At 51.7% G+C, this 27,769-nt stretch overlaps 1 protein-coding gene across 4 annotated transcripts in view; it reads right to left on the bottom strand.

The window, feature by feature from the left end:
- Positions 1 to 27,769, bottom strand: part of Kcnab2 (potassium voltage-gated channel subfamily A regulatory beta subunit 2) — an 86,579-nt gene that overhangs the window by 16,684 nt on the left and 42,126 nt on the right. For 2 of the 4 annotated variants that reach the window (XM_029476429.2, XM_021159363.3), the window contains exons 3-5: positions 26,685 to 26,726; positions 4,244 to 4,287; positions 3,417 to 3,454 (exon numbers count right to left, since the gene is read on the bottom strand). In XM_029476429.2, the coding sequence (XP_029332289.1) occupies positions 3,417 to 3,454; positions 4,244 to 4,287; positions 26,685 to 26,726 (124 nt within the window). The remainder of the gene's footprint in view (positions 1 to 3,416; positions 3,455 to 4,243; positions 4,288 to 26,684; positions 26,727 to 27,769) is intronic. The other 2 variants (XM_085838542.1, XM_085838543.1) reach the window with 1 other exon arrangement.

Here is a 27,769-nt window from a genome sequence, read left to right as displayed (position 1 = left end):
TGAGCGTGTCAAATGCATGGCTGCTGTTGTTTTCCGGGGGTCTGAGGCAGCAGCTGGGTCTCCTCCCAAAGCCATCCAACGAGGAACCTCTGTACACAGGGGCACTGTTCTGTGATACCACGGCATGGGCAAGTCACATGGCTTGCTCACTGATGTTTGTGTGACCTTTCCCAGATGTGTCCCACCAGCCAGTCAGAGCCATGTCTGAAGGATATTGCATGCTACATTCCACTGGATAGGGGACACATGGCTTCCCTGGAGGGCTTCTGAGAGGAGAGGGCTCTTGGCATTTTTGTTTTGGGGGGGAGGGGCTTTTTAAAAAAAAAAGGCATATATTTCTGCCCTACTCCATCTGCCCGAAATGAAGAAGGCTGTAGTCACTGTGCACTTTGCCCTTAGCACACATAGTACCTCCTAGAAACCAGGCAAAAGCGTCTCATTTCTTAACCAGTTCCTTTTACATTAAATACATACTGGCAATGTAGCTCAGCAGGGAGGGTACACTCGGGTGGAGGCAGGAGAGAGAAGTCAAGGTTGTCCTTGGCTACAGACTAAGTTCAAGGACAGGAAGTTCGTGAGACTCTCTCTAAAAAAAAAATGTCCTTACTAAAATCTATATGAGGAACTTGTCACTCTAAGCTCCAGCCATCTGGGAGATGTGTAGAGGCGGCTCAGTGGCTAATAGCACTTGTTGCTCTTGCAGAGAACCCAGGGTCAGTTCCTAGCACTCACGTGTCAGCTTACAAACACCTGTACCTCCAGTTCTAGGGGACCTGACACCCTCTTCAGGTCTCCTCAGCCACTGTATGCATTTGCTGCACAGACATATATGCAGGTAAAGCACTCAATACACAGAAATAAAGCTGAAAAAAATAGTAACTTTTTGAGACAGGGTCTCACTACTTAGTTTGAATGTCCCTTAAACCTAAGCTCTTCTTGCTTGGGCCTCCTGAGTGCTAGAGCAGTGGCAGTCACTGCCATCTTATTCATTCATTCACTCATTCATTCATTCATTCATTCATAGTTTTGCACAGGGTTTCTCTGTTTAGCCCTGGTTGTCCTAGAACTCACTCTATAGACCAAGCTGGCCTTGCATTCAGAGATCCGCCTACCTCCTCTGCCTCCCGAGTGCTGGGATTAAAGGCATGAGCACCACCACCTAGCATTGTTCACCAGCACTGGCACATGCACACTCGTGTGTAGTCAGCACCACCGTCCTCCCCAGAACCTTCATGTCTGCACGACAGCTCCACAGATACTGGTGGATGGCTGCTGTGACCTTTCCCGGAATGGGACAGATGTTTAACAGCTCAAAACATCCTGGACCAGAGAGGATCTGTCAAGCATTCAACTTTGTCCCTGCAGCAGAAGCAGCCAAACCCGTGTCAACCAGTGAGTGCGGCTGAGTGCCGATAAAACTTCACACACACACACACACACACACACACACACACACACACACACACACACACACACCAAGACCGCAGGCACATAGAGACAGGAACGAATTAGAACAGAACATAATTAGAGGTTAGCAGGGACGGGTCGTGTTACCATGTAAAGATGTGAAGTGTCTGTTTGGAAACAGAAGTTACATGGCAGCATGAAGACACCCAGTGAGACAGACACCCATTTTAAGGGTGACACCTATTTTACACCCTTAAAATGATTAAAGCAGTCATCTTGTGTGTGTGTGTGTGTGTGTGCACACGCGCGCATGTAAATATAGGGCTAGAGCTCAACATTGGCTGTCATTCCTTCCACTACCATCCAACTGTCCATCTTGTCTCATCTGAACCTCTCATTTGTCCTTCAGGACTCACTAGGATGGCCAGTGAACCCCAGAGATCCTTGGGGTCTATGTCCCCAGTGCTGAGATTTCAAAGTATATTCTGCCATTTCCCCCAACCCTCTCTACTAGTTCTGGGGATTCAAAGCTGGTAGACACTTTACCTGGCCGAGCTTTCTCCAGCTCCAACATGGTACATTTTACATTTCAAATATATAACCAGAAGCCCTCCAAGAGGGGGAGAAGCAGTCCATAATAGCCTTTGACCAAACAGGCAGAGAATAAATACTCTGCCCTTCTCACCTGATGCAGTGTCCCTAACACTTGGCATACTGCCGCTTATTTGTTTGTTTGTTTTTCAATACGGGCTATGGGGTCTAATACAGAAATTCTTCTTGTCCCTTTACCAGGTTGGTTTTGACTGCTATATCCTTCCAGAACCTCACCTGTTATCCGTTAGCTCTCTGATCCTCCTCAAGGTATGACCCTTGCATCTTTATCCCTGCCACCCTGACCCTGACTGAAACACGGTGGGGACAGAGCCAGTGGGGACTGCCATCTGAGATTCATTCATCTATATTCCGGGCCATGGATCTCTTTGTGATGGAGTCACATGTCCACAAGGTCGCCACGCCCTAGAGCGAGTGCTGAGAACAGCTCAAGGCCACCTCCTGGGTCACAGCCACACGGAAGGGGGACAGATCGAGTCAGATGAGACTTACTTGAGACAAACCGCACGTGTCTCATGGCTCCAATTCTTACTCAGAGCTCTGAGGACCGGAGCTTCAGCCGAGAAGCTCCCGACTCACCCTGAGTGAGCCACACCTCATTCCCAGCAACCTCAGCCTAGGACAAACGGTTCAGGGACCGTCTACTGCTATAAAAATAAAGAGCAAAACCACACACTGCACTTAAATCACGATGGAAGCCAAGTTTCCCCTGAAAATGGAGCAATCACAGCTAACAAGGTCTCAAAGGAGCTCACTTATTAATTTTTAAACGCAAGCCTTTCTACAGCAAATTGGGCGAATGCAATGGCTGAGTTGATGCAGATGCCCAGAGCTCCCCTTTCTAACCTCTCCTACTGTCTGGAAGTGTACCCCTTCCTCACGACAGGCCCTGTGACACTGGCAGCACGTGATTCTGATCTTTGTTAGTGTCACCTTGTGTCCCAATAGCAGATAAACCCCAGAAGACAGCAGTCCCCAGCAGCCAGAGAAGCACACGGCCAGGAATGCTGGGCCAACAGCCTGCACACGTTCTCCAGCTTGCAGGAAGCCTGAGTTCCCGTAGCAGTCACAGACAGGTGGGCCACTGAAGTGGCATCCTTAGAGGGCACAGCTCAGTCCCTATCCAGCTTTACCATTTGGAAAACATGGGATCCTTGAATGCTCGGCCAACTGTGGCATAGGTGGCATGCTCATGAGAATCCTGGGTCCCCAGGCTTGCTAGATAGTGCCACTGGGCATAACTTACTTTCCCTCTATTCCTTGGCCTTCTTAGCCACTGGGGTAGGATACCCCAACAGAGAGAAAGAGGCTGCCACAGTGGCATCCATGAGCACACATAGTCCCTGGTGTATGTGAGGACTTAGCCATGCACTGCGGGGCTGAGGGAGCTATCTTACCTCATCCGTGATCTGGCCCCCGAAGGTCACCCATGTTCCTGAAAGGAGACGTAATAGGCTCAGGTGAGATAACCTGACAGTGGCTCAGAGCTGTCTCAGACTTTGAAGTGTAGGGGACGGGGTCAGGGACAGCCACAGGGCACCCTCGGCTATGTGCGGAGCATTTCTTGTGTATGTGGTACTTAGCCTCCAGGGTGAGTCTCCAGATAAAGGTAGCAGTGGCCTGTCTGTAGTACAGAGAGCTGGGTAGGCCTAGGAGGGCTGCGGCCTCTGAAATGTTCATCTGGAGCCACGTGTGGGGCACCTGGGAGGCTGAGATAGGAGGACTGTCCAGAGCGTAGAGCTGCCCCAGAGAGCAGAATGAGGTGATGAGGGTATGTCCCTGGTGACAGCCCTGCTTGGAAAGGGCTAGGAGTGGCTGCTAGGGTGGGAGGGGTAAATGTGTGTTTACCTTGGAAGTGGAGGACAGCTGCTTCAGAGGACAGAGCTCACATCTGGAGAAAGGAATATAGCAAGCCCTGGGGTGGTCTTTCCTGGGGACAGTCTCTCTGAAATTAGGCTTACAAGCCAGGAGGAAAGCCTCCTGGCCCCAGGATGGTCAGGAGCTGCTCTGACTTCTGGGTTGGGGTGAAGGGCTGGGTGCAAAGGATTCCCAGGGGTCTCTTGGTCTCCCTGGCCTTCTGTGTTAAGGCTGTGGGTGTCCCTTCCTGCCTGCTGGTTGCCATGGCAACCTAATTCTCTCAGAAGCATAGATTCTCAGTTGTAGCTCTTACTAAGGGTGGGGCTGGCTCTACTGAAAGGGGTTCGTGAGGGGTTCCCATACTTACCAAGCCCCAGGCAGGAGACCCGAAGGCCAGATTTGCCCAGATTCCTGAAAAAGAAAGACTGAGTCAGACCTTGGCCCAGCCAGCATGCCTCCAGCCAGGCTTCATCACCAGCATCAGACCCATGCCAAAACATCTTCTGAAAGTCACAGAGAGCCATATGAGGGAGGCCCCTGCTAGCCAGCCCTGGGGGGTGACATACCAGTTGTTTCCCAGGCCTATCCTGGGCTCACACAGACAGTATATGGCATACGAGAGGCCTTCTCTTTGTATAAGCCAAAATTGAACCATCAAGCAGGCTCTGATAAACTAGGCATGGTGGCACATACCTGTGGTCATAACGTTTATTTTTTAATTTTTTTGAGATAGGGTCTTTCTATTTTGTAGCTCTGGCTGTCTTGGAACTCACTATGTAGGTCAATCTGGCCTTAAATTCACAGAGATCCACCTGCCTCTGACTCCCAAGTACTGGGATTAAGAACATGTGCCCATCCTGGTCCCAGTATTTGGAAATCTGAAGCAGTAGGATTGCTGAGAGTTTGAGACCCATCTTGGGCTGCATAACAAGATCCTGTCTCGAAAACCCAAAATGTCAAGACAAAAGAACCCCCAACCACCAAAACGGAATAGGCATTAATATTTCTATATTAAAAAGAGAAGTTATGTTTCAGGGGATTCAGTTCCTCCAACAGTGCCCCCAGTACTATAAGCATCAGCCAACCCAGAGACGCAGATGCCTGGAGCTGGCCTGAAAGGCTGGGTTACATTATATATAGATTCTGTAGGGGCCAGATCTGGAGCAATTCAGTAAACTTCCCTCATGCTGGACAGAGAGCAACTGCAGTAGGGTGTGACCAAGGGGCACAGTGACCATGGTAACTGAAGACTGACAGCTGCCTTAGTTAAGGTTTCTGTTGTTGTGGAGCATGGGTCTATTTTAGTTCACTTATCCCTGGCCACAGTCCATTGAGAGAAGCCTAGGCAAGACCTTGAGGGTAGAGATGGAAACAGAAGCCATGGAGGAGTGCTGCTTACTGGCTTGCTCAGCCTGCTTGCTTGCTTTCTTCCTTTAAAAAGATTTCGTATTTATTTTATTTATATGAGTACACTGTAGCTGTCTTCAGACACACCAGAAGAGGGCATCGGATCCCATTACAGACGGTTGTGAGCCACCATGTGGTTGCTGGGAATTGAACTCAGGACCTCTGGAAGAGCAGTCAGTGCCCTTAACCACTGAGACATCTCTCCAGCCCTTAGCCTGCTTTCTTATAGAACTCAGGACCACCAGCTCAGGGATGGCACTGTCCACAGTGAGCTGGGTCCTCCTATGTCAATCATGAAAATGCACTACAGGAAGCCCATGGGCCAAACTGGTGGAGACGTTTTCCCAATCGAGGATCCTTCTTCCCAGATGGCCTATCCTGAGCCACACTGACAAAAAAAAATCCAAACCAAACCAAGCCCAGCCAACACTGCAGCTGTTGGGTCACAGAACATTTTGGGAAGCAGATAAAGACCCGTTTGTACTGTTGGGGGGGGTCTGCAGAACCCTGGACCCACCCCAGGATAAATCTAGGCATTCAGGAGCTTGTCTGGATCCCCAGTTCTGCAAGCATCTTCACGTGTGACTATATCGTTTTCGTCTGTAAATCCATTATCAGTGCAGTGCTGGAGCTGTAATTCAAACCCAAATCCTTACACACTGGAAAATACTGTGTCCTGGGAGAAAGAACAGCTTTGGAAAGCAGCCAAGCCCACCTGTGCCCAAGGCTGAAGAGCAGGTACCTGTTGCCTGATAGTTTGGGGCAGCGCACTGAGAAGCCATTCTCACTCTTCCGTCTCACCGAGAAACAGATGAGCTTCCCACAATGGCCTCCTCTCCTCGGCCTGGCTGGGGATGTGGGAGTGGGGCTCTGGGCGGTGTCCTCATCTACTGCCTTTAGGGATACTTAGAAAAACAAAACTGGGGCTCTGCTCCATGCTGCGATTACCATGCTCAACTTGTTCCTCGTTAAATGATGGTATTGGTTCTGCCATCTGCCACCAGGCTTTCTGGAGAAGGGATACGAGGGGACAGTTCACCTCCAGGCTGACAGCTGTGTATGTAGGTCTGGTCAGTGGGGACAGGAACGTCACCGCACCAGGCCTGCATGGTGGCAGTTACTACGCCGTCATGCAAAACACCAGAACACAAAGATAAGCCACGTGTCTCCTCCCTTTAATTAAAACTTGATGTGATTATAAAATAATTGGTCCAAGTCCCTAAACCTTTCTCACTGGCTTTATGTCTCCTGAGTTCTGGGCTAACGAGGCCTCTCTCTCAGACATCGCCTTAGCCAGGCAAATGCAGATGTCTGGCCAACAGATTCCTGCCAGGATGGCCGGGCCTCATTGCTTCAGGAAGGGTCTGAGCTGAAAGGCCCCAGGGAACAGATTCTTTACAAAGAGTTCTGGGCTTTTCATTTTGGCCACTTGGGAGGAGGACAGAGGCTGGCTAAGGTACAGGCAAGGTTGCTCTATGGCCAGAGAGGAGAGGGATGGGTGTTCTGGGGGCCTCTTGCCCCTGACAGCCAGGCCTTCTGTGATAAGTATGGAATACCAGTTATTCTTGGGTCTTTTCTGCTCCCAGACTGTAGGGAAAAATCCCCAAGGACAAGCCTGGGCTTCTTGTTCTTAACTGCAACAGGGTCCTGTGATGTGTTAGCTGAGGAACAAGGTTGCTGATGCAGGTCTTAGACCAGACCCTCAAGACAGAATGCTCCTCCCACCTCCCCATGCGAGGCAAAAGCTGGTCCTTGGTTCCGGACACCTCTGTCTCCCTTCACCCCTGTGGACTGTGAAGCTTCGATGAACAAATATGTCCAGAGTGTCTGTGGGGAAGGGAACGTTCCCAGGGAGGAGGAGGCGGCGGCGGCACAGGGTCAGGCCCATCTCTGGTTTCTATGGCTGTAACCAACATGCTGGATGTGGCCCCGAGGCCGTCACTATGTGGCGATTTGTGAGGTTGATGCTGAGAAACCAGAGGCTCCTCAAGGAGCCTTGTGGGGCATGGGTTGGATACCTGTTCTTTCAGTCCTGAGGCCAGGGTGTGAGAGCATGTCCAAGACCCCTGCACACCATTTACAGGGGTATGGTTCCCCCCCACCCCCCGCTCCAGCTGACACTAGAACAGACAAACAGGTCTTACTCTGGGGAAGGCTCTGCTCTACCATCAGACAGATGAAGAAGAGCTGGGACTGAGATTTGAACCCAGGTCCCCAGACAGTAATCCTTTTACAGTCTCATCCTCCGTGTAGTCAATGTATGCATGCACACAGAGACACACACAAGGACACACACAGACACACGTACAAACCCACAAATATAGGTATAGATATACAGACACACATGTACATGAACACATATACACACATGTTGATGGGAGCACTTGGACTCTTCACGGTCCATTTTCTTTCACTTAGAGCTCTACATGTGTAGAAACAGTCACACTAGTGTTAATTCCTCTGCCGAATCTCAGAACGACTTCAAAGTCATAGCAAGTAACAAGAATTCAAGCAAACACATGCATACACACACACATACATACATACACACATACATACATAATATTATATATACACATACATTCATGCACATGTACACACATACATACATATGTATGTGTACACATATACATATGAACACACATGTATACAGGCATGCATACATATATACATATACATTCATGCATATGTACTTACATATACACACATATGTACACACAGCATGCATGCATACTATATGCATATATTCATATGTACACAATACATGTACTTGCATACACATACACATATATACACAATATACATACACACACATGCATGCACTATGTATATATGTCCTCACATATATACATATGCACACATATGTACAAGCATATGCACACACATGCATACACACTTACATACATACATATATATTTCTACTTATTCCCAGCTTTTAATGGCCACTGAGACAAAGACATAAACCACAGAGATTCTAGGACAGAGAATTCCATTCTGACTGTCCCCATCAAGCCTAGAGGATGGAAAATGAGTTCTTTACCCAAGAGGTTTGCTGAAGACCACCTAACCAACATCCCGGGGACCTGGGAGGCCAGGGTGTGAGAGCATGTCCAGGACCCCAGCCTTGTGCAAGCATTTACCATGATGGGATCTCTGGGTTCTGACTCCTTTACATGTGGGCCACCTTCTGAGTGCTGGTACAGGGGAGGTTTTAGCTGCCTATCGTAACACCAATCATAAACGCAGATGACCCTCCTATATTCTGCAAGGACCACCTATGCTGGAGCTGTGTGAGGTCACCAAGTAGCTGCTTTGAGGAAGGAGCCTTCCTTAGTGGGCTGCCTGGGGGCCAGAGGGCTCCTTTGAGCTGTTCAGCCTGAACAAATCCGGGAAGACCCTTTTCCCTGGAGACCCTGTGTGGAGAGGCCCCCGTCCCCTTTCTTCACACAGACTCTTCGGCTCAGGATCTTACATGGGAGGGAGAGGAGATCTCAGGCCAGGGGATCCTTCCTATCCTTCCTTCTCCGTGTGGGAGCTCTGCAGCCAGCTCCAGGTGGACAGCAGAGGTGGAAAGAAGAAAAAGGCCATGGACACCTGGACCCTTCCCAGAACACAGGATAAGGAGGAAAGAGGCAGTCCCCAAACCATGGAGAGGAATAAGCTGACAGCCTGGGCTCCCCACAGCACAGTCTGCCTGGAACCCTCTTATGCCAGAATCCTGATGGAGGAGGCTGGTCTGGACCCCAGAGAGGCTTGTTCATTTCCCTGGTAGTACTCCACCTAATTCTTACAGAGCATCTTCTGGGACCTGTGATCTTAGGGAAGGACAGGAGGTGGCAGGGACTTGTGGCTAATGCTCTCCAGGAAGGGAAAGCAGAGACCTTTGATGAGGTGGTTTTACTACTGTGGCTGAGGTCCGGAAAGGAAAAAGAAGGAGGAGGAGGAGGAGGAGGAGGAGGAGGAGGGTGACTATATACTCCCCCGCTACCCCCGAGGTCAAGGAGAGGAGACATGGGGTTGATCAAGTCTCCAAGTCTCAGCTTACTTTTTAGCAAGTCTATCAGGTACTAAGAGGCCCTGGTCACAAGCTGCCCCAACTGCCAGGGTGAGGTCTGCAGGAAGGTGAGAAGCCCAGTCAGTCCCCACCCCACAGAACTGACTGCTCTGCCTACCTATATTTCATCCCTGGCTGCTTCAAGCTGGTGTCGTTGCTGTTTGGGGCACTCTGCACGGACAGCTGTCCCAGGCTCCGGGCCACCATGGCCACAGTGCGGAAGCGTCCACGGGTGCCCGGGCTGGGGCTGCTGGCTGCCGAGCGACCCAGCCGGTCTTCGGGGCCACGGCTCTTGAGGCTGTGCTCTGAACACACGAAAGATACCTGCATGTTGAGGGCAGTCTCAGCCCCTGCTGGGTTCCAAAGTCGTCTGTCCCTTAGGAACCCTCCTCCCTGCTTCCGATGAGACTTGATCCCAGAAGGTGAAGAAGTGGCGGGCGTTCGCTCAGAGCAAGGATTTCTGAGGGCAGCAGAGGACCTGCCTGTGCAGCCGAGCGGAGGGCATCAAATTTCCAGACGATGCTAGACAAGACCTTATCCGAGAGGAGTTGAAGATCGAGGCGGGGAGTTGGAGGTCTGGCAGGGAGGAGCCATGTCTACTCCCTTCTCCCATCTCCCCCATCTCCACTTGAGTTTTGCCTGCACCTCCCTGCTCTGGTCCTGGCTATCCCATGTCCCCAGCAGTCTCCAAGAGTGCTCTGCAGGGCTGGGCACAGTTGCCTCCCTCTACCAGGAGTGGAGTCGCTGCTTCGTGATCTTGACGGGCGATGTATTCCTTGGGGTGGTAACCTGGGGTTAAGCAGGGCTACTGTGACTGCTCTCTCCTGGGGTGGCAGCTCAGGGGTCTCAGGCAGCAGCAGCTGCCTGATCTGGATCCTGGATCTGCACATGGGGTGGCAGAGGCTCCTGCTGAGCCAGTGAGGCGCGCAGGCAGGCGGTGCTGGAGAGTGGAGTCATTATTCATGACGCAGGATGCACAGCCGCCTGCCCTGCCGGTCCCTGGGGCCTGGAGCTGGCTGATCCAGGCTGACCCGCAGCCCCGAGCCTGGGCAGGCACCGCTGGCTGGCGGGTGTGTGTCGGGGCTCCCTGGAACCAGTGCTCATCTCTACCTGCACAGGGCCAAGCCACCAGGAAAGCAGAGGGGAAAGCGTCCACTCTGACAGGATGACCAAGGAAAGAAGCCGGGTCAAAGGGACGAAGGGCCTGAGAAGCACTTGTGTAATGCTTAGCATCTCACAGCAGGTACCTGTGAGTGCTTCTGGAATGAATGAATGAATGAATGGCCTAGGCCCCTCCCTTCTCCACAGCCACCCTCAGCATAAAGATCTCTCACTGAACCTGGAAGTCACTGATTGGGCAAGGCTGACCATCTAGCCTGTCTCAGGGTTCCACTTATCTCTGAGCCCCATCCCCAAGCACTGGGGTACACACTGCCCTACCTGGCTTTGTCCGTGGCTTTTGGGGATCTGAACTCAGGTCCTCTAACTTATGTGGCAGACGTGTTCCTGACAGCCATCTCCTAGCCCGTGCTCTGCCTTTGGGCACGGACCTCAAGAATGACATCTCGCGCTCACTGGGCAACGCCTCTCAGACTTCACTACCCTTAGGAATAAAGATCCGAAGCCGTGTTCTAGGTCAGGCCCTGAGCCTGGTTCTGGTTAAGTGCTTGGGATCAAAACCAAACAAGCAGGCAGGCAAACAACTGAGCAATTGAGTCAGCTGCAGGCCCCATACTGTGGCTCCCCTCCCTGTATGCTCCCTCCCCAGGCCAGCAAAGCCTCTGGTCCCCATGAGCTCATCCCTAACACAGAGGGAGGGCCCAGCCCCCCAGGGTAGAACTGGATGTGGGCACAAAGGTTGGGAGGGTAGAGTTGGTGTCCTTACCAAGGCTGTCCTGGAAGGTCACACAGGCGCCACCCACAGAAGCCAGCACAGGCCTAGCTCTGTTCCCCTACTGCCAGCAGCCCACTTAGGCTGCAGGGCTGCTGGCCTGAGGCCCTGTGCTCCAGAGAGGCTGGGTTACTTTCCAGGCAAATGAGCTGGAAGAGGGGTGGGGAGAGGGGCAGTTAGGTTTCATTTGAAGCCTGGACCCTGGGGCTCACAGAGGACAGCCCTGGGCTTTCATGGGGCCCGTGGTTGCTGAAGAGCATGCAGAAGTCAAAGCCTGTTTTTCCCCTCTTACCCCCCTCTGGATTACTCTTTCTTTGGATCAACCTCCTCCGAATATGCAAAGCCTGAGTCCAGATGGAAAAATGGAGCTTAACTCTGGCCAACAGCTCACAGGATTGTTAAGCACACACCCTTCTCTGTGTACTTATTCTTTAGAGCTTTGCACTCTGCTGGATGCAAGGCAGGGAGCAGCCTGTACAGCACTCCGCAAACAGCATCCGATCAGGGCGTGAGGGGAGTCTGTTACGAATGCAGAGTCCCGAGACCTCCTGGACTTGCAGTGAGCCCTGGAGACTTTTCTTTTTCCTGCGAGACAGGGTTTCTCTGTGTAGCCCTGACTGTCCTGGAACTCACTCTGTAGACCAGGCTGGCCTTGAACTCAGAAATTCACCGGCCTCTGCCTCCCAAGTGCTGGGATTAAAGGTGTGTGCCACCACGCCCGGCTGGAGACTTTTTTTTAACAACTTATTTTTATTTTTAATGTGTACTTGTGTGTCTGTATGTGGGTAAGCATGCGTACATGTGTGTGTGTGCACACAAGTGTGCATGTGTGTGCATGCGTGTGTGTGTGTGTGTGTGTGTGTGTAGCTGTCCAGAGAGGCCAGAGAAAACATGGTATACCCAGAGTTGAAGTTCCAGGTGGTTGTGAACCACCTGATATGGGTACTGGAAATCATATTTGGGTCATTTGCGTGAGTCGAGTGCACTTCCAACCTCTGGCCCACCTCTCCAGCCACAGGTATATTTAAGTGGGAGCTTTGAGCCACACATCTGATCTAGCAGGAGCCCAGCCCCTTTCTTTATGCATTTCTCTGTGCTGGCAAACCATGGCATCTCACAAGGGCTGGGGCCTCAGGGCTCCGCCAGAGTCGCTCTTAACTACCCAGTGTGCCATAAACAGCAGGGGGTGGGGGAAGCCAAGAGAGTCAGTCATGGTAGAAGCAGGGAACCCACTCCTCAGTATGTTCACAGAGAACGCAAGTCATATAAGCCCAGGAAATTGAGAACATCAATGTCCACAGTAACATTTCTCACCGTCGTCAAAGGATGGGAACAACTCGAATGCCCATGAACTCACAAACGGCTGACCTACATGCGGTATATCACACAACAGAATATCCTTCAGCCATCAAAAGAAATTCAGAGACATGCTACAACATGGATGAACAAACCCCCGAGCTGCCAAGCGAAAGAAGCAGATTGTAAAAGGCCACACCTTGTCATTCGTTTCCACGAGAGGCTAAAACTAGGGAAAACCCACACAGTGGACTGACGGTTGCCAGGGTGGAAGGGGAGTAGGAAGGGACAAGGAATACAGCAATTTCTTGGTGAGAGGGGGTGTTGATGAAACATGCCAAATCCTGATTTTATATTCTCGTTATTATTGTCTGTGGGCATGTAGGTAGGTGTATGTGTGGAGGTCAGAGGACAGCTTTTATGGCATCTGTTCTTTCTGTCCACTGTTATGTGGGTTTGGGGGATTGAATTCATGTCACCAGGCTAATGGGGCAGGTCCCTTGACCTACTGAGCCACCTCTCCAGTCAGCTTGTGGTAAATTTCTGCACAAGTCCGTGAGTACACAAAAGTCGTTGTACTTAAATAACTCCTGGTGATGGGGATCACACGCAAAGCCATTGAAAGTGGAAGATTCTGGAAGACAAAAAAGGTCCTTGAGGTGGGAATTTCTCTCCTACTGGTTCTCCCAGTTTCTCTCTCACCAGGAGCCAGGCCTGGAGTTACGATGACTTTATTACCTCACAGAATGCTCAGGGACAGCTCTGTGAGGCTGGGACTCTAGTTCTGCTTCAAATAAGGAAGCTAAGATGCAGTGACGCCAAATGGCTTGCTTGAGGTCACACAGCCTTTGTCTTTTTATGTTAATATTTAAGTTCAAGCTTAACTGAGTCCCAAGGTGGTCACCAACATATTAGATGCTCAGCAGTATCCTACAGCTTCAAGGTGTTGATGAAACACCATGACCAAAGAGCAAGCTGGGGAGGAAAGGGTTTTTCAGATTAAACTTCCACACTGCTGTTCATCACCAGAGGAAGTCAGGGCAGGAACTCAGCAGGGCAGAGAGCAGGCACTGATGCAGAGGCCATGGAGGGATGCTGCTTACTGGCTTGCTCCCCATGGCTTACTCAGCCTGCTCTCTTATAGAACCCAGGACTGCCAGCCCAGGGGGTGGCCCCATCCACAATGGGCTGGGCCCTCCCTCATTAATCACTAATTAAGAAAATGCCATACAGGCTTGTCTACAACTTGATCTTATGACTCACCCCCTCACCCCACCCCCACCTGGCCCCAGGGTTTCTCTCTGTAGCCATGGCTGTCCTGAAACAACTGCAGGCCTTGAACTCAGAGATCTGTCTCTGCCTCCCAAGTGCTGAGCGAAACCAAAACAGAGACATTGTTGTTAAGGAGTCACATTGCTATACATTGTTATTAAGTCTCCATATCCTACATGAATAACTTTCTGTTTCCTAAATCTAAGGGATCCTGCAACACACGTTTTCCAACGTTTTATAACCCCTTGATGTGTTCCCACTCTTTTACCTTGCTAAACTCCGGAACACCTGTGACGGCCCACCTTCCCCATGATGTATTCTTGCTTTTACCCACCCTCTGGGAAGCCATGAGCCCTTAGTCTGCCACTCTTTGGTTCGAGTGATAACAATTATCTTGACAGCTGTTTTCTAAAGCCAGTGACAAGCTGCTCTCTGAAACCCTGACTTAGGGGACGCAGTCATCTGGCCAGTGCACTTGTAAGTACAGCTTTCTCTAATCAGACAGTGGTGGAAATGCTTTTTCTTAGTCTAACAAGGTTCCCTCCTCTCAGATGACTTCAGCTCCTGTCGACAGTGTGCTAGGATTTTTAGTGAATGCCGGCACAGCCACCTCGTTTGAGGGCAGCCACACTGAGATCACCAGACACATCAGGGTCCCTGTGGGTGAGATAATCCTCACCCTGCCCAGGGGAGAATTGTTTTCTGGTTTCCTTCCTCCTTGGAGAGCGGGCTGCCTCCCAGGATGTCAGCTGCACATGGTCCGGACCCAGGTGCAGCCTGAACACTATTTTTGGAGCCTCAGGCAGAGACATATCATCCTATCTTTGCTAGCTTCCTGGGGCTCACACAGTGGAGAGTCACAAACGGGCTTAAAACAACAGGGACTGACTACTCTCAATCTGGAGGCCAGACGGCTGGCAGGCAGGAGCCAGCAGGGCTGTGCTCCCTTCAAAGGTATTAGTGAATAGTTCGTCTCCCTGGGACTCCCTGCCGTTCCTTGCATCCATCACATGGCCTTCCAGTGTCCTGTATCCCTTCACCTGAGCACACTAATGAAGGACTATAAGGTGACCCAAATAGACCGGGCGTGGTGGCGCACGCCTTTAATCCCAGCACTCGGGAGGCAGAGGCAGGCAGATTTCTGAGTTCGAGGCCAGCCTGGTCTACAAAGTGAGTGCCAGGACAGCCAGGGCTACACAGAAAAACCCTGTCTCGAAAAACCAAAAAAAAAAAAAAAAAAAAAAAAAGGTGACCCAAATAAGGTAATTTTTCGAGGTTTAGCTCGTATATACAATTCGGCTACCGGACTAGATTAGGCAAACGGCACCCATCATCACTATCCACAGTGCATGATCTAGTCCCTCCACACCCCAGTCTCCTCAGCTCAGTCACCCAGCCCTTCTCTCACCCCCTGCAATGTGCCTGGGAGCCTTTCTACCATGTCTTATGATGGGATCTCTCTCAGACTGTTCAGGACTCAGCTCTCATGTCACCTTCTCAGAGCAGCTTCGCTGCCACAGCCTCCCCCGCACCCCCCACGCACTTTCCAGCTTCAGGATGGAGGTGCTACTGAAAAGGATCTTGGGATCTCGTTTTATTTCTCCTTCCCCTCTGCCTCAAGATGTGTGGGCACAAGGATGCAGCCCCTGCTCCCCTTGTTCACACAGCACCTCCAGGTTCCAGCCAAGGATCTAGTGCCAACATCCTCTCAGTAAGCGTTTGCCAAGTACTCGCTAGGTCCCCATGAACAGCTAACGCAAAACAAACAAGGTTCAGGGTCTCTCTCGAACAGTTTCTATGACTGTCACAAGCCCAGCCTTGGCCGCTGGAATGACCAAGGGTCCTTCCCTCACGGCCGACTCAGAATACAAAGACTGACGCAGGGTCTACCAGAAGCGCTTTGTTTCTTTAAACTACAACGGCCCAAATGGACCAAACACATTGTCCATAAGAGAGGAGGGTACAAGAGAAGTGCTTACTCCACTCCAAACCATGGAGCTAAAACAGAAGACTTGAACCCCAGATAGACATGTAACTTTTAATTATAAGTATATGCCAACTATTGCACGGGGCATACTGATGGATACTTGCTGTCTACCTGAGACTCTAATTGGATAGGCAGCCTGTATTTTCATTCACACACTGGCTATCCTACAAGGACTGGAGGAGACAGTCCCCTTTGACTAACTGGCTCCGGAAATTACAGGCAGGAAAGGTGCACAGTTGCAATCTCTATGTGTTTGTAAACAGGACTGCCAATTGGCACCGCCATCTGCGCTCAGGAGCTGTCCTGGGTGCTGAATCCAGAGAGGCATGCGTCGCTCAGAAAGGTTCTTCTGAGAATCTAAGAAAACTTATCCTACATGCAGGTCATTGAGATAGACAAAGCCTTTATCCACAGCCTTTGTTGCCATAGTTACAGTTGGATGCAGCCAATTCTGAGGAGACCTGAAGAAAACCAGTATCATAGATTCAGCTCAATTTTGGGATGTGAAGGTCACATTTCTTTGTTCAGAGAATATAATATGGGTTTTTTTTTTCTTTCCAGAGTGAGTTTGTATTAGAGATGGTGAACTGAAGTATTTTCTTCTAATTTTTTTCCAAGTTTGTTTGTTTGTTTGTTTACTTATTTATTTATTTATTTATTTATTTATGTTTTTGTGTGTTTTGCCTGTAGAGGTCAGCAGGAGGCACTGGATTCCTAGGAACTGGAGTTATGGATGGTAATGAGCCACTATGTGGGTGCTGGGAACCAAATCTGAGTCCTTTGCAAGAGCAGCCAGTGTCTGTAACTTCTGAGCCATCTCGCCAGTCCCATTTTTAAGAATATTTACTTTATTTGTAACTGTGTGCTCATGCATGCAGTAGTTACTGAGGCCAGCAGGTGGCAGATGCTCTGGCGGAGTTACAGGAAGTTGTGGACTGCCCTATTTTGGTGTTGGAAGCTTAACTCAGGTATTTGTTAGAACAGTCAGTGCCTTTAGATGACGAACCATCTCTCTAGTCCCAATGAAGTGTTTTCACTAATTCGTGCTCAGCCAACCTCTAGCAGCTAATTTGTCCCGGTGAAGTTGCCAGAGACAAATGAAAACAGCCTTTATCTGCTCAGCAAGGTTTCCCCCGCATGGAAACACTCAGACAAAACTCTAAGCTCAGTAATGCTTACTTCCAGACAGCTAGAACTACAGCAGACATTCACTCTCCTCACGGAGATTTCCAAACTGAAAATATTCACCGCGAGTCACAACAGAGCTGGGGCCCATGTTTCCAGAGCCGTGTCCCTCTCCCCTGCAGCGCCTCCTTGAGGTCCTCCTCAGATGTCCTGGGGTCTCCTTACCCACCCCCATCTCCATCCATCCCAGCCCTTACCGATACTTCATGCCTGTGCGCTGGGCGGTGCAGCCGTCCAGGGAAAGGCCGTGCATTTGGAGGAAGCTCTCCATGTTCCTGGCCTGGGCGGCTGCCCGCACCTCCCTTAGCCGCTGCAGCTCCAGGGTGTCTGTCTGGCGGACTGGATGCAGGGTCCAGTCTGAGTGGCATCTGCTGCTTACGCTCCGCAGACTCTCGCTGTATGTCATGGACAGCATGATGACGCCTGGAGTTGCCACTGTCCAGATGGGAAATGCTGAGCGTGGTGGTTTAGAGAGCTTGTCAGTACTGCTGGGGCCCTAGGCTGGCCGGCTGGCTGCAGGGCAGGGGGCGGATGCAGAAGTAACAAACTTCAAAGAGAACTGCCATCGGACTGTGCCCAAGTCCTGGGTGAAACACCCTTGGCCTGAGACTCCTGTCCTTAAAATCGTGCTTGCTGGGAGACAAGCTCGCCCACCTCTGCCCCAGCAAGTGTAAGAGAAGCGGGCCAAGCTGGACTGCAGGCAGGAGGGAGCACTGCCCCCAAGCGGCACAGTGTAACTGGGAGCACGGGGAGCATGCTGAAGGATGGTGGGGCTGCCCAGCGGCGGCTGAGATGCCATGTCATAGTGCTCTCGTGAGGGCGTCAGGGGGAACCCAGGCAAAAGGCCGTCCCAGGGAAGAAGCACAAGGCACACCTGTCACGGAAGCAAGCTCTAAGTGGGCGCCTGCCACAGCATCGCCTTACCCCACAAGCCAGGGGCCCCGGCTGGGAGGCCGTGTTTATCCTCAAGCCCAGGGAAAGGGGACCTATTGAGCACGGTTTGCATTGGAAATCCTGCTGCACCAGCAGAGGTCTCTGGGCTCCGTGCTTCATGACAGCCTGTCACACAGTCTGGAGCTTTTGCAATAGGGCAGGAGAGGTGGTGGGCTTATTGGGAGTGTGAGATTTCACAGCTTATGCATCCAGAACCATTCCTCACTCAGTCTAGATCCTGAATTCACTCTCGGAGACCAAGATCACAATAGTGTCTGTTGAAAGGGATGGGGACATAGATGGTAGCCCTGACAGTGGTCACTGGCACGGCTGAAAAAAAAAACATGTATCCAGGGAGAAAGAATGTGTGTGCAACGCTCCTGCTGGTGGCACTACAGGGGCATAAGTGGGAACCAGTGAGCATCGAGGCTGCAGGAGGGAGAGGGAGCCATGTCCGGCTCTGTCTGAGATGGGCAGTGGCAGGTACTGGTAAGGCAGGGGTCTGCAATCCAGGCCCCCGTCCTTGTCGCCTGGCCTGAGCACCAAGTATGCCCAGATGCTACACGGTGGCCCCTGAAGTGTCACTAGATGGTGCAAGTTGGAAGTTCCTACTTCAGTTGGGTCAGCTGTACTGGTGAGACCCTGAGACTTTCAGTTTTCTAGAAGGGAACCAGCCTAGTGTTTGCCCAGGAGAAATCAGGCTTGGAGATGAAGAGGTATTGGGTGGCCCTGGGGGTGGGCTGAGTGGCCCTAGGTGAGGGCTGGCTCCTCTGGGGGACAGAGGAAGGGCCCACTAAGGATAGGGGTTTGAGATAACAACAAAGTCCTCTCACCCTGGGTCATCTCTCCTTGCCTGGCCTGAGCACTGCGGGGGATCACCTCCAAGTGAGCACTGCCTCTGTGTGTGTATGTGTGTGTGTGTGTGTGTGTGTGTGTGTGTGCACACCGCCAGGAACCCATGGCTGGTCCTTCCACAGTGGCCTTCCCCACAGTTATCTTTGTGTGAAGACCGCACTGTCTGCACATGTACGCACTGTCTGCACCCAGCATGTGGCTTAGTGCACAGTAAGGGCTTGGAATATGGAATAGTTACTGTACCTGTGGCTGAGTTAGGGAAGGGGCTCAGAGGGGGTCTGGAGAGACCAATGGGCAATGGGATCCCAGGGAGGAAGGGATAAACACACACACACACACACAGAGAGAGAGAGAAAGAGAGAGAGAGAGAGAGAGAGAGAGAGAGAGAGAGAGAGAGAGGGAGAGAGAGGAGACATAGACACAGATAGAGAGAGAAAGGAAGAGAGACAGACAGACACAGAGACAGACACACACACAGAGAGATAGACAGACAGAGACAGAAAGAGAGAGGCAGACAGACACAGAGAGACAGACAGAGAAAATAGACACAAAGAGACACACAGAGCATCCCAGAGAATCCCAGATAGATAGATAGATAGATAGATAGATAGATAGATAGATAGATAGATAGACAGACAGACAGGACAGAGACAGAAAGAGACAGACAGACACACACACAGGAAGACACACACACACACACACACACACACACACACACACACACACACAGACAGAATGAGGGAAACAGTATCTATCCCATCTTAGATCATCTGTACCAGTGTGGCTGGGTGGTGTCTCCCTGGGCAGGTGCTGTGTTGGCTGCACACAGTCAGACAGAGCCTTGCTTACTGGGCGAGGCTTCACCTTATCACACTCCTTTTCTGTGTGGCATTTCTCAGCTCTGTGCAGATATTTTCCTAATTGTCTTGATTGCTCTGCCTCCCTGCAGCTGCTGCTCCTGTTCCCAGCTGTGCTCACAGAGGTCACAGTAGGGGCCCTGGCCTCTAAGAGGCAAGCCAAGGCTTACTGGGCCTTGCTGGGTTGAGCCCTACCCTATCGGCATTGCTTCTGTAGCAGCCCTGGGGCTGGCTGGCTCCTGACTCAGGCTTAGCAGTGACGTACAGACTGTTTCGTGGTAGGAGGTATGGTTTCCACACTAGGACTGACATTCACCACTGCTCACAGTTTTGGGGTGGGAGTGGGGTGCTTTCTGCTGGGCTCTTGATACTGAAACAGATGGGGTTGGGGCCGTGTGAAAGACCTGTTTTTCCAGGAAAATGTTTGGGGGCTGCAAAAGAGGCACAGCTCACGAAGAGACACAGCTTAGCGGAGGGGACCTGAAACCTGCAGCTGGCAGTGCAGGCTTCCTCTCCTTCCTGTAGGCTGGCCACTGTCCTCCAGTAGGTGTCGGGCTCTGGAGGTGTTGCATGGCCAGCAGCCAGCCCCGTGCGATGGAGGCTGGCTCTCTCTTCCCTGGGGTGAGTGATAAGGCAAGCGGGGCAGGCTACGGCTGGGAGCGCTTCCCGAAAAGTGGGCAAGACAAACGCGTTCCCAGCCAGGCTGGGATCAATAGCCATTAGCTCTCAAGACACTGCCCACAAGAGTGCCTGGGGTCTGCAAAGGTCTGAAAATACTGCCAGGGCCCCAGTGTGGGGTGACAGTGGCCAGGCTATGGGGTCCAGGATGGGACAGCACTCTCTGCCACTACTGATGGCTACACAGGAAGGTACTTGTGTGGTGACAGACAGGGCATGCAGGTGACTGTCCCCAAAGGAGTGCACCATGACACAAGAGATGAAAATATCTGTGGATGAAGAGTCTATCAGCCAAGCTGGAATATACGGTGGGCATCTCTGAGTGAAGACAAGTGACCGGAGGCTAGGATGAGCCTCGTGGGTACCAAACATCACCAGGGAGTAACAGACATTAAAACAGCCCTTTACAGAGGACACATGCGAGCTCCTTACAACATGGGAAGAAACAGGAGCAGGCAGGAAAGACCTGGGCCCTGCTACCTCCCTGGCTGGCTACACAGCCATCATGGAGGGAAGACAGGTTCTCTTTGTGGTGGTCCAGAGCCTTCCATTACAACTAAGGAACCCAAGAGCTAAAGGGAGAGAACTGGGTGAGAGTGGCAGCCTAGAGCAGAGGATCTGTGGTCCTGGTGTGTGTGTGTGTGTATCCTGAGAAGATATTAACTCTGGGTAGGCGCGGGAGGGCCATTCAGAGGAGGAAGGTTCTATAGATGTGTCTGGTTTATGGGTTCTGGCAGCCTGTGTGTAGACAGACAAAGCTGGGCTCCCTCATGGTGCAGCTGTGCTCTGGGCTTTTCTTAGAGGTCAATATAATAAGGTAGGGTTTTTAGCCCACCTTCAAGGCTCCTCCTGCCTGAGCTTAGAAGTGCAGTGACCTCTGACCTCTGACCTCTATGTTGTAACATCCTGCCGAATTCTAGAACGAGCCTCTCTGGAACTCTAACCCTACATCCTACTCGGTCTCTAGAAGAACAAGCATCCCCCCTCTCCCCCCAATTAGGAGCTGCTAATTCCACACACTTGCAGGTTTTCTCTGGAAATCTATTCCTGTCAGCGGGGACTCAGGGGACTCCACTCGAATTAACACGGTGACACGGAAAAGTGGGGTGACGGCAGCGCTAACCTCATTAAGTCAGTAGGAATCGCTTCTGCCCTCCTCAGTGCCTTCTACCTGGAGCCACTGAAGCCAGACGACATGGGGCGGGGTGGGGTGGGGTTGGGGGTGGGGCAGGCTGAGAAAGAAGCCCTGTCTCTCTATCAAATGGCAACACGTGTCCAGAGCCAGGAGACCAACCAGCCGGAAACTTCAGAAGCGGAAACACAGGGAAGTAGTCACCATCCCTGGGGCGAGGCTAAGTAACTCACTGCACACACACACACACACACACACACACACACACACACACACACACACACACAGCATCCCACAGCACACATCTTGAGCAGTCATTTTGCTCAAGAACCATCAGCAAACCGAGACCTGAATAGCAACCCTGGCTCCTGCAGGCATGGGCTTCCTAGACAGACTTCTCAGACAGCAAGAAACCTTGCGGACAGCATGGCCAGCCCAAGTCATGAATGCTGATTCTCAATCGAGCGTAACGCCAGCAAGGCATGAGCTAGATGGTGGGACAGGAAGACAGCCAGGCCAGGGCTGCACAGGGTGGGTGCAAGCAGGATCAATCAATTGCCGGAACACAGGATGGTGGGAGCGGCCAGGTGGGACCCCTCCCACCCTCCTCCACCCACTACAGTTACCTCAAGTACACCCCGGGTGGGATCTTTGAGGCTGTCTGCTTTGATAAATTGTGGATGGTCTGATTTCTGATCAGCCGGACACGTTCCCAGACACCACCCCAGCTCTACGGTTTAAGTTCCCGGGGATGCCTGTGTCTAGACATCACCTGCAAGACAGTGACTGCTGCATCTACTCCTGCGTCCGTCCGACTCACCTGCTTCCCTGGGTGGCTGCTTGTTAAAAAGGCCACAGTCTGGTTAGGGAGCTAAGAAAGAGGCGCACACACGCAGTGGCGGCGTTCTTCATTAGGGAGTGTCACTGGAGAACGTCAGAAGCAATTGGTGAATGAGAGAGCCCCACAGGGTCGGCAGCGTTGGAGGCTGCAAGTCCATTAGCGTCTATTAGGGAGTTTTCATCCCGTGGCAGAGGCTGAATTATTCACGAGTACCTTTCTCCTAAAAGCTCGGGAAGTGCAGTGCCACACTACAGCCTGGCAATGCCGACGTCCCGGAGGATGGTTGGGGTGCGGCAAGAGGTGGGGTTCCTGCCCCCTTCCGTGGTCTCCCCTTTGCTGCCTTTGTGTCAGAGGCCTGGGTCTTCTGAGCCACAGGTAGGAAAGAGCTGGCTGGGCTGTTCTTTATTTGAATGCCAGGCACACGGCTCACACGGCTTGTCCACCCTGTTCCACGCTGTGTCTGCAGTGGACAGCGAGGGCACCTGTGGCATGTGGCCACTGCCACAGTGGAGAGGCACACAGAGATGTCTTTCCCCTCCATGTGGGTGCACACTATGTGGCTATATGTACAGATAGCAGCTGCCTATGCACGGAAGGTTCTAGAAATCTGTTTGGGCACACAATGCACATACCTCTGGTAGGCTTCCTTCACAGCACACCCTTGACTGAACTTCAGATAAAGCCTTTAGGTTGTTCACTGTGAGGCCCAGCACCAGGCTAAGGCAAAATGCTGAGGGCCCAGGGTTGTGACCCCGGGGGAAACAAATGTTACCTTTGGATGCTAAGAAAGTGTGGGTGGAACACTTGTCTCAGAAGACATGCCAGTGCCTGTGGGGTCTTGGGTACAGGCTGACCCACCTCTCAAACAAAAGAACAAATAGCAATTGCCAATTTGTGGGAGGAACGGGACAGGCAGTCAGTACCCTGAACACAGCCCAAGGTACGTGAGCACTTGGAGAGGCCTCAGGACTGAGCTGGCATGTTCCCCCAAAAGGACAAACCTGTTGTGATGGTGTCTCCAAGGGGTTATTTCTTGGAAGAGATGACAGATGGTAGGTTTTGAGAGGTGAAGCCTTAGAATAAGTCTTTAGCCTATTGTGGACCAAGATGTAAGCTCTCTGCTATCCTGCCTTTGCTCTGCCCTAGCTATGGACTCTAATTGTCTGAAGCTCAAATTTAACATTTTCTTTTGTAAGTTGCCTTGGTCATGTTGTTTTATCACAGCAATAGAAAAGTAATTGAGACAGCTTGTTTCGGGTATATTGTTACAGTAACAAAAATCTGAATTGTTTACTGTGACAGCTTTTTTATCCTAGCTGTCAATGGTCCTGAGCCACACCAGCTGGGAGGGGGGGAACCACAAACCTCCCCAGTGCAAAACAGCTTTCCAGATGTTTTCCATGACGTTACAGAAGTTCAGGGTTGGCTGTATTATGCAGTCCTTTATGCCTCTCTGTACCTGGGACCCTCCACGTGTTATGGCTGATCCAGACTGCCAACGTTACTGAGTTAAGAACGACGCCTGGAGCATTCCATTCTTAGGCACATCAGGCAAGCGCGAGGCCATTTATCCACCTCGGAGTGGATGATGGCATCATCCCGCGAGCTAAGGTCTCAGCCTGAAAACTGCAGCCCTGGCACCCCCCCACTCTGCTTCCATCCAGAGGGGAGGTCCATCCAGACGGGAGCAAGCAGCCTCATCCTCCTGCTGCCAAAATGGACACTGTTTCCACTGGCACGCTTTCCTGCTGTGATGAACCTGATGTCCAAGTCATATGACAAAATGGACCCACTCCCCACCCTTTCCTTCTTGTCAGGCAACTGGTAAAGGCAAGGATTGAAAAGCGACTAACCTGCTGAGGCTTTGGGTGCCCCCTACTGGTGGCACCCCCTACTAGTGGCACCCCTACTGGTGGTGCCCCCTACTGGTGGTGTCAGGCACTTTCCTGTGCTAGGGAGGACTCTTGCTTGCTCTGGACATAGGAACCTGAGTAGTAATGTCAATGAGGGTCTGCTGTAGTCCAGCTGTAGGCCGGAGGAAACTGGGCACGGCTCTTCTTTTCCTCTGGCACTTCCTCCATGGAAGAATGTACCAGGGGCAGGCAAGCCCTGCTAGAGGGCCAGGATGGAGAACACGTGGACCCATCTGCAGCACGGAGACAAAATAGGTCCCCCGCATAGTCAGGAGAACCCACAGACACAAGCAGGAAAGAAATGTCAATCTCCAGATGACGCCAGGTTTGGGGCTGTGTGTCATACAGGATTTTCTTCCCTTATTGGTCCAAGAGTCGTTCAACTGGTAACCACTTCTGCCTTCAAAGGCCAGGAGCTCTGTGATGGCCATGTTTAGCACCGCATTGGTGTGGATGCTTCTAGTGATTGGCACCTTGTCTGTCCAATGAAGGAAGAGCCAGTCCTTTGAGATCATTACCAGATGTCTGACCTAACTGCTTCGTGAAACTTCTACTGGAGATCCAAAGTGCAGGATGGATCTGTGGTCTGTTGCTCCGAGGGCAAAGGACAGGATGGACCCACGGTCTCTTTGTCCGAGGGCCAAGGACAGGACAGATGGGCTGTCTGTGGTCGGCTGGTTCGAGGTTCTGCTAACGCCAGGGGAAACTCACTGCAGGCTTATGTACACCTGCGCTTTACCGGGTACCTTTTCAGCCTGCTGCTCTGTTCTTCCTTGCCCACAGGCTCTCTTGAGGATGGGGTTCAGGTGCAAGTTTGGTTTTATTACTCGGTTTCGACCAGAAAAAAAAAACAGTATGCGTTCCTCATATGCCACACAGATGGACACACATGTGTTTGCAAGCTCCAGCTTAGGTAGAGTTTGTATCCCATCAACACTGCGGGCAAAGCAGAGTCTCCCCTCTCAGACTCCCCTGTGAGGAACGAGGCCTCAGAGACAGCGGCAAAAGTCAGCCTGCGAACCCAGGCGCGGCCATGATCTTGAGGCCACGAGAAGAACACAGCTCTGCAAAGGCCCAGTGCTGACCCCGCACAGTAGAACACAGCACCCGCTCTAGGCGGTGCTCCACAGATCTGGACGGCGAGATCTGTCCTCATGGGTTAGATGCTGCAGCAGGCACTGCCATGTTGCCAAGGGTGTAGGGACGGCCATCATAGCCCAGAGTCAGGCTAAGCCAGCTAGCCTGCAGCTCAGACATCTTACTTCTTGGGCCCGGAAGTGCTTTCTGGATATGTCCTTTCCTTTGTGGACAGACGAGTGTGAGCTAGTCTAGAGGGAGGGGCAGCCTGGGCTGAGGAGAGCCTGGGCTTCTTCTTCTTCTTTTTTTTTTTAATTTAAAGATGTATTTATTTATTTATTATATGTAAGTACACTATAGCTGTCTTCAGACACTCCAGAAGAGGGAGTCAGATCTCGTTACGGATGGTTGTGAGCCACCATGTGGTTGCTGGGATTTGAACTCCAGACTTTCGGAAGAGCAGTCGGGTGCTCTTACCCACTGAGCTATCTCACCAGCCCGAGCCTGGGCTTCTTGATGCCACATCTCACCATGGCTTCCAATACACCTGCCTGAGAGCTACCCCTCCCCGCCTTGACCCAAACCAGACAGGCACTGCATACACCTTATGAAGGCATGAGCTTCAAAGCACCACCCGAAGACCCCACAGGTTGTAAGCCCATCTACACCCACATCTTCAGGTGACGGAAAGGACCAATCGGTCCAGCACAGACCCTTCCCTCTGGTAATGGAACCACAGTCCCATGGCCACAAGAGAGCCCACATACTGAAACTTTTCCTGTTTTCTCTTATAACCTTGTGATGGTGAAGGTGAATCCCACAGCCTTGAGCACACTAGGCAAGTGCTCTACCACTGAGCCCGAGGCCGAGCTGGGGAGCGAACGAGCGAGGTTCTAATGGGTAGATTTGGCTGAGAGCTGAACACATATCTTAAGCCCATTTGGTCAAATCAAGGCAGACTTCAGCAGATGGACACACATAATTAAGCCGACCGCACACTTTCACCAGGCATTGCACAGGCTCTGTGGTTAGCACTGAAGAGACATGGGTAGAGTCTGTGATTACAGACTGTACCAGCCTGCATCCCGCCCTGCCAGGGATGGGTACAGCCCTCCCCACTATTCCTTGCCCTTTGGAGTTCTGGATTGGGAGAAGGAGGAGGAGGAGCAGGGGCAAGGGGAGGAGGAAGAAAAAGAGGAACAGAAGGAGGAGCAGCAGGAGGAGGAAGAGGAGGAAGAGCAGGAGGAAGAGCAGGAGGAAGAGGAGAAAGAGGAGGAGGAGGAGGAGAGAGAAGAGGAGCAGCAGGAGTGAGGAGGAGGAAGAGCAGCAGCAGCAGCAGGAGGAGGAGCAAGAGGAGGAGGAGGAGCAGGAGGAGAAAGAGGAGGAACAAGAGGAGGAGGAGGAGGGAGAGGAGGAGGAGGAATTATTACCTGTAAAACTGGAGCTGTCTTTTGGGACTCCCATACCGAGTACTTCGGATAGCAATGGAGGAAAGAGAGGGGGGAAGAAGAGGAGAGAAGACAGTATGCAATTGGCATCAGCCACAGGCAGGTGCAAGCTCAGAATCCATCACTGATATCCCGCAGCCCCCACCCACCACGCATCTCCATCCCCAGCTCCAGGCTAAGCTAAGCTCTAGCCCATGTACAACCAAATGCTCTGCAGCAGCGCCACCGAGTGGCCAGTGAAGCAGAGGTCTGAAGCCTGCATGCTCTGGTCCCGGATGGATCCAGAGGCACCTAGGCTTCTTCCCTGCAGTAGACTCTGAGTGAGCGTCTGGGTTTTCTTTTTTTTTTTTTTTTAAGCCCCACCCCCAGCTCGCGTCTGGATTTTTAATAAGCCTTAGATCATGTTTTACAACATGCTTGAGAACAGCCGCTAAAACACACCCTGACAGGAGGGCCTGAGACTCCGGGGTCCTTCCCAGGATAGACACCTCTTTCCCCAGTTTTCCAAAGACACTTGCAACAGTTCAGGGTCCACTCATTATCTACAAAGGGCCGAATTCCCAGAATATATAGGCTGTTGGGGTTCTATCCGGCCGTCATCTTTCACGATGGTGATGTTACTTTGGGCTTCCTTTGCGGGCTCTGCAGCCAGTGGCTCACCAGCGCCCCCTACAGGAGGCCTGTTGTTCAGAAAGGCTGGATCACACAAGGCGTCACACAAGGCGATCAAGATTGCCCTGTAAGTCTGGCTGTTGCTGGCCTTTGGAAAATGGGCAGGTGCCAGTCCCTAAATGCCTGTGAGCTCCTTGAGAGCAGCCTCCCAGACGCCTCTGGGTGGGATACCAGAGACCACTGAGTAGTGATGTGCACAGCGAGAACACTGCTCTGGGCCCTGCTGAGGGGCTCAGGTAGCCTCAGATGACATTTCCAAAGGGCCAGGAACCAGAAACAAATTTCTCTTGGCCCAGAGCCATCCGGAAATTCTTACCTTCTTTCCAACTATAGCTTTGGAAGTTTCCATTCTCTTCCAGGGGGGCTGTGTATGTCACAACCCTGTTAGCTGTCCA

The sequence above is a fragment of the Mus caroli genome, unplaced genomic scaffold (assembly GCF_978045245.1).
Source record: "Mus caroli unplaced genomic scaffold, Mus_caroli_1 scaffold_6, whole genome shotgun sequence".
NCBI classification, from domain to species: domain Eukaryota; kingdom Metazoa; phylum Chordata; class Mammalia; order Rodentia; family Muridae; genus Mus; species Mus caroli.
Note: the sequence above shows the minus strand (reverse complement) of the source record. Positions and strands in the feature narration are given on the sequence as shown.